The sequence below is a fragment of the Phalaenopsis equestris genome, unplaced genomic scaffold (genome assembly GCF_001263595.1).
Source record: "Phalaenopsis equestris unplaced genomic scaffold, ASM126359v1 Scaffold000250, whole genome shotgun sequence".
Lineage (NCBI taxonomy): Eukaryota > Viridiplantae > Streptophyta > Magnoliopsida > Asparagales > Orchidaceae > Phalaenopsis > Phalaenopsis equestris.
Window position 1 is genome coordinate 1,176,464 of NW_018164692.1, and position 13,404 is coordinate 1,189,867.

Below are 13,404 nucleotides of genomic sequence, written 5' to 3' on the forward strand. Positions count from 1 at the left end.
GAGTTTAGTAAGCCAATAAACTCCAAAATCTTCTAAATATTTCCACACTTCAATTGGGATATCATCAAGTCCTACCGACTTTCCACCCTTGGTTGCCTTTAAAGCCTCCTCAACTTCCTTTTTACTAATGCGACAGTGACAAATTAAATAATTTATTGTTATTAATGATGTTAATCGATTGTATTTTCTCAAACTTCATTAAAAAGTTTATCAAAATAACTCATCCACCTATTTTGAATATTTTTTTCTAAGAAAAACACTTTTCTTTTTTATTTTCATTTTTAATACACTTTACTTGAGTTAAATCTTGACTTATCTTTTCTCTTTACTTGGCTAATTTATACATATATTTTTCACCCTTCTTAGTATCTGATCTCATATAAAGATTACTAAAAGCAGAATTTTTAACGTTACAGATTGTTCTCTTGGACTCCCTATGGGCCTTTTGATATATATATATATATATAAGATATATATATATATATATATATATATAATTTATTCTACAATGACAAAAAATTCCAACAACAGCTAAAAATATGAGAATATGTATACTCTTTTCATTTTCCTACAACAATGGCAATTATTCCGCATTTAAACAAGGCTAACCATAACATACAAAATACTAAAAATTTCGGGGCAATTACATACATACCACACAAAACTTGCTATTTACAAATCAACCATCCTTTTTCATCCATTTTTCAAATTCTCACTCAAATATCAAAATTCATGGTAAAACTCCATGCCATATTTTTCATTTTTATCAAATTCTCAATAGTTTGATCATGACAGACGTAAATATATAGGTTTAGTAGCTCAAAAAAATCACCTCGGTGCTTAATTTGCAAATATCAATATTTTGGGTGGTTTGTATGTAATTATCCCAAAAAATTGAAGGCATGAGGTGCTAACTAGCTCTTTTTCCAAAACCCACCAATCATCGTCAGCACATTGTGATTCTTGCTCCTTGATGTTTCACCAATTTCATCTAAAATTGGTGAACGCATCAAGTTTCTTCCATCATAAAAAGATTGTGGATCAACTGAACCAGTTCTCTCAACAATCCTTCCATGGCTTTCAGCCATGAGAATAGCAGCAGCAGTTTCAGCAGCCTTCCTCCATTGATCTGAATGCTGCTTCACCCTCCTCAGCTCAGCCTCCATTTCAGCCTCATAACTCTTAATGCCTTCCATCTCTTTCATCTCTTTCTTCCCCGTCTCCATTTTGATCAGATTGTTCTCATCTGACAGTTTCTGGATCTCAACCTCCTTGTCTGAAAGTCTGGCTTTCAATTCTGAGATATCCACGGCTGCTTGTGTGATCTTTGAACTGAATTCAGCTTCTACTTGGTTCACCCTTGCCCTTATCTCATCATTCAACTTTTTATTCATGTGTGATATGCTTCTGAGATCTTCATCCTTATGTGTAAGTTTTGATTCCAAGTTGGCAATTTCAGCCTTTGCTTCCTTCAGCTCAGATTCTAGTTTAGATTCTCCTTCACTAGATAAAGTTTCTAATTTCTCCAGTAATTCATTAACAGAAAGTGGAAGCACATTGTTCTTCAGCTGTTCTTCCTTTTGCTCAAAATTTTGATTTGCTTGTAATTTTTTGACCTTGTCTTCAAGTTCATTTACTCTAGACTTAGACATCTCTAGCTGTAGCAAAGCCTCATTGAAACTTTTTGTTGCCTTATCTTCAGCACTTTTTCTTTCTGCAATTTGAATTTTAAGCCTCTCTATGGCAGAATTTTTTTCCAAGATTTCATCTTTTACAGCCTGCAGTTCAGAATTCGTGCTATCGAGTTGTTTGGCCATGGCAGCCTCCGACTTGACAAACATCTCAAACTCAGATTTGAGTTTCTGTCCCTCTTTAATGGCGGAGTTCCAAGCTGCCATATCTATTGATTGCAGGTTTTGGAGACCTTCATCCTTATTTATAAGTTCTGATTTCAAGTTGGCAATCTCAGCCTTGGCTTCTTTCAGCTCAGATTCTAGTTTAGATTCTCCTTCACTAGATAAAGTTTCTAATTTCTCCATTAATTCACTAGCAGAAGGTGGAAGCAGATTGTTCTTCAGCTTTTCTTCCTCTTGCTCAAAACGTTGATTTGCTTGTAATTTCTTCACCATGGCTTCAAGTTCATTTACTCTAGCTTTAGACATATCTAGCTGAAGCAAGGCTTCATTTAAGCTTTCTGTTGCCTTGACTTCAGCACTTTTTGTCTCTGCAATTTGAAATTTTAGCCTCTCTATGGCAGAATTTTTCTCCAAGATATCTTCTTTTACGGCACACAGTTCAGAATTCGTGCTTTCGAGTTGTTCGGCCATGGCAGCCTCAGACTTGACAAACATCTCAATCTCTGATTTGAGTTTCTGTCTCTCTTTAATGGCGGAGCTCCAAGCTGCCATATCTATTGACTGCTGGTTTTGGAGAGCTGCCAGCTCTGACTGCCATGCCTTATCTCTTTGCTGAGAAAGCTTGCGAAGCTCTTGTATTCTATCATCTTCAGCTGCTGAAAGCTCTATAAGTTGGTGCTGAGACTCCTCAAGCTTAGAAGAAAATATTAAAATTTGCTTCTTGGCCTCTTCAGCTTCCTGTTGGGCTCTCTTTCTACTTGATTCAGATAAAGAAAGCTGGTCCTTTGTTCTTTTCAGCTCCTCTTGGAGTTCTCCAAGCCGAGATTCTAGATCGGTAAACTGGCTTGGAAGACTCTTCTAGAAAGCAGAAAAGATTACAATCATTTCAGTTTTAGAAAAACGTTTAATTCCATAATTTTGTGGTTAGAAAGCTAATGAAGAGGATAAAAATGTAATAAACTTTTTAAATAACTGCATTTTAAGATTGTTACAAATGAGTTTGAGAATGTTGTATAAATTTTGAGAGTAGGTTAGTGAAAAAAGTCACTTCAGACAAACGGTTTGATATGTAAATGTGAATGTTATAATGAATATGTGACAGAATCAGAAATTATAAAACAACAAATGATAGGTAAGTGATGAAAAATAGACTAAGGTGATTTGAATATGTTAAATGAAAATAAAATTGGTAGATAAAATTAGCCTCAAACAATTATGAAGTAAGAATAATAGAAAAAAGGTAACATAGACTTTGTGAACAGATACTAAACTTGACAAACTATTGACAATAAAAACCATATTGGTTGAAAAAAGAAATTAATAAATGTGGAACATACTTGAAAAACTGAATTATAATAGTCTGATTTCTGCTCATTTTCTTTTTGGCTTCTGTAAGATGAGAACTTCCGTGACTGGTGATTAATGCCTTCAGTAGAGTTAGCATCTGCTCCAATTGCCTTGCTTAAACTTTGAGGTCTAGTGGTTGCTGAGGATATCCTGTGGGAAGGTTTTGCAGCTCTGCTGAATGAAAGCACAGTAGTAGAGATATGAGTCCATACATTCTTGAGATAAATGCCTTCCGTGCTTGCATATCTAACGCTCGAAGTTCGACATTTTCACTTATAACACCTTATTGTTATAAAACATTGCATTAGAAGGTGTATTTCACTTTTAAAAAGGTAGTGATATTGGTATTTTGATGTGATGTTAAGGATTTGAGTGTTATGCATGTAAATATGAATGTTTAGGTGTTAGATATGTAAATACATAAGAATTGTGTGATATTTATGCACATGCTCAGAAGATTTATCTAGAATTTCATAAGAAACAACCATTTTCTTTGATTGCACAGTTATAATAATGAAGATGACATATGTATATCACAAAATTTAAAGCTCAAGATAAGATACTATTCAGATTTTCAAACTTTAAATTCATTTTGTGGTCCATTTTTATAAGATAAAGACAAAAAAAACAGCAACAACAACTAAGACTCTCAATTAAGCTCATGTTTGTGAAAAACCCATGTTAGGCAAAGTCCTTAAGATGTTAAGTCGTTCATGATCAAGATTTATCAATTCAATCCCTAAACAAGTTGGACTCAAACAAGAGCTAGCTCAATTATGCACGGTTCTCTGAAAGCTCGGAATATAAATATATATGTATAAATTTACACATTTATAAATGTATGTTTATGTAAATTTTATTTTTAATCATGTATTTTATATTTATAAGTCATTGTGCTCCGAAATCATGAGCGTGCTTTAAAATCTACACACTGAAAAGATATTGCTTTATGAAAGCACCGAACTTTTTCTTTACAGTTAGCTATGAAACACAAAATGTTAATGCATTTAATAAGCATTAACTTGGCTTTTTATTTGTGTTTGGTTTGACAATGAAGAAACTCAACCTGAAAAAAGCTTTGAAGCACAAACACAGATATGATACAATATGACAAGGACAAGATGACTCTATATAATGGCAAAAAGTAAGACATAATACATCATGGAAAAAATTTTCAATTTAATAAGTTAATAATTTGAAATAAATAATTTCCTTTTATTTTATGTTGGAAACATCACAGGATGAAATTTAATATCATTAAAAAAATTTTCTAAGAATAAAAGGTCCTAAACCCGATTAATTAAAATAAAGAGCTAATTACGTAAATAACACTCAAGACTTTGCTACTTATAGAAGTAGCTCCCAATTTTTTTTTTTTGAACTACTAAACCGGTGCATTTACTCGTATCATGTTCAAACTGTTGATAATTTGATAAAAAAGAAAAATACGGGTTGGAATTTTATACTGAATTTTGATATTTGAGTGAATATTTTAAAAATAGTTAAAAGAGGCTACTGGATTTGTAAATAGCAATGTTTCAAGTATTAGGTATGTAGTTGTTCAAAAAAAAAAAAAATCACAAAAGCATTGATCTGCATTCTGCGTGTCCTCGTTATATCCCATTGTGTCTATGCCATGTTGAAGCCCAATTTTACAATAAAAAATTCCTGACAAAGTTTGTGACTTATTGGACACGTGCCGGGGCATGTTGAAACTTTGTTGGTGTCCAATATAGATATAGAGGCCATTCACAAACATCCATGCTTCATAGAATAAGAGCATTGAACTTAGACAAATTCAGCTTGAGCTTGTATTTGGTTTGATAGTTAAACTAACTCAAAGATCATTCTTAATTATGGTCATCTTATGTTGTGCACACTCTTATGAACAATCAAAATTCTATGAGATCCAAACTTGATAGCAAGTTCTCTTATATTAAGGCTGATGCGAGCAATTTTAAGTGTGATAGAGTAAGTGCAATAGTGTTGTGAAGATTCACAAAAAAGATTACAAAATGACAGACTATGTTGCAAACAATAAGCTAGTAAGGTATGGAGCAGGCAGGGTTAAAAGATGTTAAAATTATGGAATCGGAATTCTCCATAAATTTAATAAGATATATGGAAATTTCCTTTTTTTTTAATATTGGACAGAGATTTTTGAAGAGATAATTTTTTTTGGGTTATGAAAATTTTTATCAACTTTAAGAAATTTTTTTAAATAAGATAGTTTATTTTATTTCGCGTAACTTATGCCTTGTTACCGCTATAAAGAAAGAAGGGTTTGACATCCGACAACTACAGAAAAAAGAGAGAAGAGAGGGAAAGTGGAAGAGTGGGAGAACAAAGGGAGATTTTTTTTCAAGTAACTATACGAGGGAGACACCTGAATTTTCAAGAAGAAAGAGATGCTTCTAGTTTTCATTCCATCAAAAGTAGAAAAGTTAGGCCATAGCAAAAAGCACTCATTTGGATCGCTGCAACAAAAAAATAAAGAGAATAATAGCAATGACATCTTTTTCTCAACATCTTGTTCTCCTCTTCATTTAATTAAAATAAAGTAGTAATACTTTCTTCATCTTCAACTTCGTGTGAAGAAAAATCAATCTCCGTTTTCATCTTAAACTTTGAGCGAAGAAAAATGCAATTCATGCATTCTCTTTAAAAACTTAGTAGAATATTTGATCAATTGGCAGTCGTGGTTATATGTGAATCTCATCAAACCACACAAACTTGGGCCTCCAATTTGTGATCACCGGTTTATTTGTTCTCTTTTCTTCATTTAATTTTTGCTTGAATTTTTACTATTATCCTAATAAAATAGTGATGACTAGATGCACTCAACTCTCCACATAGTAAGTTAATCAAAATGAGGTTATATTTACATTTTTAAATATATTATTTAGTTCAAGAAATATACCAAAAAGGCGTCCATTTTCAGCAATAGTTACATAAATTTAGGTTCTAAAGTTTGAGAGTACAAATATTTTAAACTATCAAAGCCAGCTGGTTTCATAGTAAAAGCAGTCATCTTACTGCCAACTTTTTTGAATAAACCACAGAGCAAAAGCAAAATCGACAGAAAAACCTTGACATAATTAGGCCACATGGCAACCAAATATAAAAAAAAAACAGCAAAAATACAAAGCTGACAAGCAAAAAAGGCACAAAGAAAGAGAATTAGAAAGAAGATTGAGAGCATATGAAGTCCCAAAAATTAAAATAATGGAGCAGGCGAGAACAAAGAGTGACAACCACAAGATGTCCAACCTCCAGAAGTCTTTAAAGCACAAAATAAAAGCAATATCTTCCTAAAATATATCAAAAGAAGAAGACAGTTCACAAAGCTGAGAAACAAAAAGATTGAAGATATTATATATAAAAAACAAAAAAAGCAATAATGATGTACAGCAATCATGTCCACAGAAACATCAAACTTCAAAGGTTTCATGTCAAACACCTCATGTGCATAAAAATCAAAAGAGAGCACGGAAATTGTTTAAGGATAACAAAATAATACCTGGATTTGTTTGCCTGCATTTCCTCACTGTGTCTATGTCCCAACAGCAAAACCTGCATGAAAAAAGACAGAGATGAACCAACGAGATGAAATAAGGATTGAAAGGAGTTATGGAGGAGAGGCTGAAACAGACAGAATGACAGAAGGTGATCAAAATTGTCTTTTCTTCTAATTAATAAACTAATCCCAAACAACCAATCAAACCCAACAAAATGGCAAATTTGGTTAAAAAATCACTTTCTTCTACAGAATCGCCATTTAGTCACATCGAAGCCGAAAGCAATCACATTTCTTCTCTTCTACTTCAGTTCTAGTTGGTAATCTGGTTTTTATACCCCTTTTCCCTAACGATAACATCCAATCCCAACCACTATGCTTAAACCAGACGAAAGCAATCCAAAGTGGATGAAAGCTTTGTCTTCCTCTTCTCCCAAATAGGCCCACAACTTCCTTTTTGATCCTATTCAACCCAAAATAGAAGTTCATCAGAATGTCATAAAAGAAAGAAAGAGAATCACGGAAAGGAGAATGCTTTATATGGCTCCATCTACCATTCTGCATTATTGACTGTCAATTATTTCGATTAGGTAATAGAACAGATTGAAATGCAAAAAGATGGCGTTTTTTAGCCTTGAATCTTAAAAAGATTGAAATTTGATATAGACGGAATGAAAAAAGGGGTAAAAGGATTTGGATATGGGACTCACTCGCTCCTACATTCACTTTCGTTTCACAGAGGGGGAGACAAGGAGATGGTGATTTCAGGGTTTTGTAAGAAGAGAGGACTCCACAAAGGCTGGAGGAGTTTCACATCATTTGCTTTCCAAAATGGAGAAATACTTTGTGGACCGCCAGTTTTTTAAGCAAGAAGTCAAAAGAACACTCATAAAAGAATAAATTGAATAAAAAATTCACTAATTTCTGCTTAATTTTGTTTTGATTCAATTTTGATGCCTACATTTGTGATCACTGGATTTATTTTAAGGCGGTGTTCGATAACATTCTAAATATTTTATTAATTAGATGTAGTCATGAATTTAACTTGAATTCAATTAAATTTTTTAAAAAATAAAAATTAAATTGGTCACTCCATTAAATGAAATTTTAACGAGTTTCATCTCAGTTACAACGTAAATTTGGATTTAATGAATTCTTTTGAGAGACAGATTACAAATTTATTTTATCATCGCTCGCAGAATTCACCTCCATCCACAGTCATCGAATTTACTGAATTTGATAAAGCTTATTTAACGTAAATCTATATTGCAACTAAACACCGCATAAATTTATAATTTTGATAGATTTATTAGTTATATTTGAAAAAAAAAATCTTTTAAACTATCTTGAAAATCAAAATTGTGAAATAAAATAATTTAAATCGAAACAAATAAATTCACAAATTATATTGATAGTTTTTCAGCCAAACTCTTAGCCGTGGAACTTTGATTTGCTCTTCTAATCATTGATTTGATTAATTAGTTTATTTGAAATTCAAGCTTAAGCTTCAGTTAAAAAATAAATAAATTGCATTTAATGATTTTCCTTCTATTCTAATCTAACCAATATTACTCATTAAAGTTTGTTAATAAATACTAGAGAAAGCTCTATATATGTTTTATAAAAAAATTAATCCATATGGTATTAATCAATTCAGAAGCAACAGTTGGCGAATTTTCTAATTCCTATAATCAAGCTACGTGCGGTGCAGTGCAGTGCGGTCGGTGAGGTTGAGGATTAAATGGTTAATTTAAGTTTGAATTTACATACATACCGTACATTTTTTCTTTAATATTTACATATATAACATTTAAAGTTTTATATTTATATGTATAGCATTTAAAAATTTAACTTTATATCAATATTATAAAGGGTTTTTATGTTTTTAAATGGGAAGTATACATCTGCACGCCTAAATTGATGACAACAAATGTTGTATGACATGTTTGTTTCAGCTTTTAAAACCTACTTTTACAGAAAAAAATATTTTAGGTTTTGTTTGGGGTAGCTGTGGATTATTTATAATCTGCTTATAAGCAGGTTATCCTGACAATCTGATAATCCGCAGATTATTAGGATAAGATGTCGTGTTGTTTGGGGGAATTTATCCAGAACAGATTATTTGGAGCTGTTGATGGATAAATGAATATTATGCCCCTGTTTAACGATGTTGCTTGCAATAGAACTGTATGAGCAAAATAATAGATAAAACAGAAGTTGCAAATTATTACAGATCAGTTCAAAAAAACAACATAAAGTCCTCACTTTCTGGTGAGTATAAAAAGAAATAAAATAAAAATAAATATAATTACAACTATAATTAAAAATATTAAAATGTTTAATTTTCAACTCTCACGACGTTTGTCATCAGCTGCATTGTCCTCATGGGAAAGCATTGTACCCCGATCACTGTCGGCAGTGGAATATGTCGGAGTGTTGGGGCAACGGAAAAAACCACATCGCGCTAAAACACCCACTGCTGTGAGGTTGACATGATGTGCCGGTAGTCCACAGTAATACAACACAATTCAGAAGGTCCATGAAATCCTAGAGCTCATGTTGCTACAGAGATAAAAAAAAAGAGAAATCGTTTGTCAGATCAGAAAATTAAATTAAGTTTTATATAACCACAAGAGAACTCAATTAAACAAAAACCATATCAAACTAAAACCATAAAGAAATGTGAGTGTGTGGTCTCAGATAAGTAACTACATCAACCCACCATCTATCACTATAAGGAGACAATGAACCTTCAAAAAAATGAGTTCTTGGTTGCATTTAACCCACGAGGGACGATCATCCTATGATACACGTGTCAATCACCAAAAAAAGCCATCTAGTAGATCCTCATATACCGTTGCATTGAAAAGAAGAGAGGATCTAGGTTGCCTTCCTTAGAATTTCACACGCAATAACAACATGATACGATCGTCTTATGCCATATGTGCATATCACCAAAAAAGGTCATCCCCATCGATTATCATAATTTGATGCACCCAAAAGAAGTGAGAATATCAGTTGCCTTTATTAGGAATACACATGCAACAATAGATAACAAAAATGAACTGACTATCCAAAAGAACTCATAAGGTCATATTTTTCATCATTCATCACTGACCTCACATACCCACAAAAACAGAAAATGCGAAATTGAACCGACCCTCAAGTTTTTTTTGTACATTTTGCATGAAAGTGTATACCAACAACCACTTTTGGAATAACATCCAAAGCTTCAATTCAATCTATGGTAGTGTTGTCAGATGGAGCAGCAGGTGACATAGCTGGAAAAGCATCAATCAGTTTATCGAATTAGCTTTTCACGAAGATGTCCTTATCTTTCCTCCTCCTACCAAGCCTGGTCCGCTTTGACAGGGAACTAGACTCATCCATCTCCTTCTATTTAACACTAGACCCTTCTTCGTCAGATATAACCTGCTCAGGTGGCAAGTCATCTGGTATGTTTGCAAACTCCAACTCACATGGGTTGAATGCATGTTTTCCCATCGCGACAACCCCTTTAAACATTAAGTCAAGTTTATCTTCTAATTCGGCTCAATTCCGCACTGCTTATATTTTTTGGCTGTCGGCATTGCGTGTAACATTGTAGGGGAGGAGGGGGTTCGAGGGCTTTAAATCGATTGAGTTGGTTGGCTTTTAAACCTTTTTTTTTTTGCTTCTTTAGGATTGTCAAATTTGTTAATTGATTCAAGTCGAGAGGTATGTGGCGTTAGAGTAATGAATTATCATCTCAGCATTATAGAAAATCTAGCACACATTAAGTAATTAAAGAGAAATACGTAGGAGGAGAAATCTCGATTTTTAAGTGGAAAACCCTAGAAAGAGGAAAAAATCATGAGGCTTATCCCAATTGAAATAATGCAGTATAAATAGTGAGTACATATGCACACTCTTCTCTTGAATTTACGGAAGATGGAGTTATAAAGATGATCATTATAAATGTACAACATTAGTTTATCAATAATAGATGTCATCTAGTTATAATAAATGTAGTTCTTAGTGATAGCAGCCTGCAGCGACCTGAGTCAATTGTCATGGAGGTAGTGCCCCCCTCCCCTCCTCCACCCCCTTCCCCCCCTCCCCGGGGAATGTTGTTGACTGTTGTAGTATCAACTTGTCGTATATATTGTAGTTGAAATTCATGGTAGCAAATGGTTACTTCAAGAACATTGGTTGACCATAGAGGATGTAGTAGGAAGTTGCAGGAGCTGTGAGTCACGTAAGCTAAAGTTGATCACACATGTCATAGTGGTGAGTTGTGATGACGTCTGTGGGTCGTAGGGGCCGAAGTTGAGAGTTGCACGATTTGTGAGCCACATAGGTTGTATTTGGTCACATAGGTCGTAGTGGTGAGTTATCAAGACGTTAGTAGGCCATAAGAGTTGGAGTCGAAAGCTGCATGAGCATTGTGCTAAGTAGGTCAAAGTTGGATACATTGGTCTTTGTTGTGAGTTGTATGACATCTGTAGATCGAAGAGGCAGAATTTAGGAGCTGCACGACCCGCAAGCCACGTTGGTCGCAATTGATCACATAGGTTGTAGCGGTGAGCTGTAAGGATAAGGCTTTATAATTCTAGATAATTTCACCACCTTCATGGTACATTGTTATGTTTCCTTAGGAAGAGTTGTTGTACCATATGTGGGGTGCGTTCTTACACCGTAATCTGGGTGTGTTGTTGTACCATATGTGAGGTGGATTGTTGCACCATCATCGAGATCAACATAAAGTTCAAGATGATGTGAGACTTCATTGGTTGCCTTATAATTCCATGGCGTTGGTTGTTGCTTCGTGTAGTATTTCACTATAAAGAGTGGGCAGTAGCCGATGATGGTTGACGGGTGTAAGAGTGAGAGATGTTTGCTAGATCGACGGTGCAACACCATTTAAAGATGCACTGACCCTTTCTTCGAGGGCATGGAAGATCAAGCTTGCAAAGATCGACCGCATCTTTTGAGACTACAAGATTATCATAAACTTTTATTCGATTGACACATCGTTGGCGGATTAGTTAGCAAAGTGTCGAGATGACTTATCCTACATGACAATTTTCCTTCCTTGGCAACACCGAACTGATTGATGCTCGCTAGAATTGAAGATGATGCAAGCTAACCTAGATCAAAGAATAAAGATATTGCAGGCTTTCCAAGTGAGAAAGTTGGCCATTTAAGAGAATAATAGGAGGCTACAATCCTTGAAGAGATGTCTTTGATCCAAGAGCCAACCATTCTCTCTTTTGGCCCGAAAAGCAGAGAAATTGAAGGCGACTCATAGAAGAGTACTCATGATGACGAGGAGAATGTTGAAGTGGATTAAAATCTTTATTTTTATTTTTGCTCACATTTTTATCAATATTTTATTGTATGATTTAGGCGGATACAATCATTGTATTTTTCTGTATGTCTTTCTTTTGCTCGATATTATGGTAGTGTTTTTGTCGGTTCAATTCTGAGTCTGTTTTGGTGTAGCTTTTTTTTGCTTGATGTAAGAAAAATGATTCCGTATAGCTTGCCCCTAAAGGAGATAAAAATGTAGAATTTCTTGAATCTCACACTGTGTAATTTAAATGTTGCCTTTAATTAGAGCTTAGTAACATCAGACTCTTCTAAGGCTTACTAGACCTCAATATTTTTTTTGCTTCAAATATGTAAGTCTTTTGTGACTCTTGTCTTTTGAGGCTTGTGTTAGAATTTTTCATTTGTGATCCAAACACGTTATGCATATAATGACCAAGATCTTTGAATCCGTATTTTTACATATTCATTCATAAGATAAAAACAAACTTATATTCATGATTGTAGAATTAAATATGAGGGGATGAAGTTTCTCTCTCTAATCCCCTGAAACTTTCTGTATTTTCTGATGGAGAGAAATATATGGTGTCTGTTAGGAAGAGAGATGACCCTTCTTTGAATTATTTATGCATTATTTAACCACCATTCATCAGGGGGGTTACTGACCGATATAATTTATGATAATTTAATTGATTAGTTGACATTTATTATCAAAATAAATGACACATGTGATACACAAAAAATATATGCATTTTTAGACCCATATTTTATACTCATTTTTGGTGATTTAATGGAATGTATTTTTTATGTTTTACTGCAGATGTTGATTTTGAGGACTTTGAGCAAAAAGAAGCAAAAAAGACTGAATTTGGAGCAAAAATGGAGAAGTTCAAAATTTGTGCAGCGCCGACGACGCCAATGTCGGTGAAAGCCCTGTTTCTTGAAGACTCGATGAATTTGGATGCTTTTTTAAGAGTTGTTGGATGCACCTATTGGAGAACCGACCTATGCTCTATTTAGAGCCTTAATCAGAACCCCCCCCCCTTCACACCATTTCAACTTCTTCCACTCATTTTCAATTTTCCTTTTTACACACCTACATTCCACACCATTAGTTAGTTATTATTTTTATAAATTTGAGTTTTTGTGGTGAGTTTAAGTGTGAATTCTTCTCTAAGAAGTGTTGGAGAGGAATAGAAGTGAGATTTCTTCTTCCTACATTTCCTAAGAGAGGTTACAAAAGATTTGTTTTGAAAAAGAGTTTCAGATAAGTGTTGTTTGTTTATTATTATTGTATGAGCTTTCTTTTATATATGAAATTTGTGTTTTGTTGTATCTTTCTCATGAAATCTGAGTAGATTCCTTTATCTTTCT

At 33.8% G+C, this 13,404-nt stretch overlaps 1 protein-coding gene across 7 annotated transcripts; it reads right to left on the reverse strand.

The window, feature by feature from the left end:
• Window positions 1-731: 731 nt before the first annotated feature.
• LOC110024160 (interactor of constitutive active ROPs 3-like) lies at window positions 732-7,548 on the reverse strand. 7 transcript variants are annotated; one of them, XM_020723963.1, is made up of 4 exons: window positions 7,431-7,548; window positions 6,724-6,776; window positions 3,194-3,377; window positions 732-2,714 (listed from the first exon to the last, which is right to left on the reverse strand). In XM_020723963.1, the coding sequence occupies exons 2-4, from the start codon at window positions 6,741-6,743 to the stop codon at window positions 915-917; spliced, it is 2,004 nt and encodes a 667-aa protein (XP_020579622.1). In that variant the 5' UTR covers window positions 6,744-6,776; window positions 7,431-7,548; the 3' UTR covers window positions 732-914. The 7 variants fall into 7 exon arrangements, with proteins under 7 accessions (XP_020579622.1, XP_020579620.1, XP_020579624.1 ...); XM_020723961.1 differs by having other exon boundaries at window positions 3,194-3,380; XM_020723965.1 differs by lacking the exon at window positions 7,431-7,548 and adding an exon at window positions 6,961-7,193.
• Between the last annotated feature and the right edge of the window lie 5,856 nt (window positions 7,549-13,404).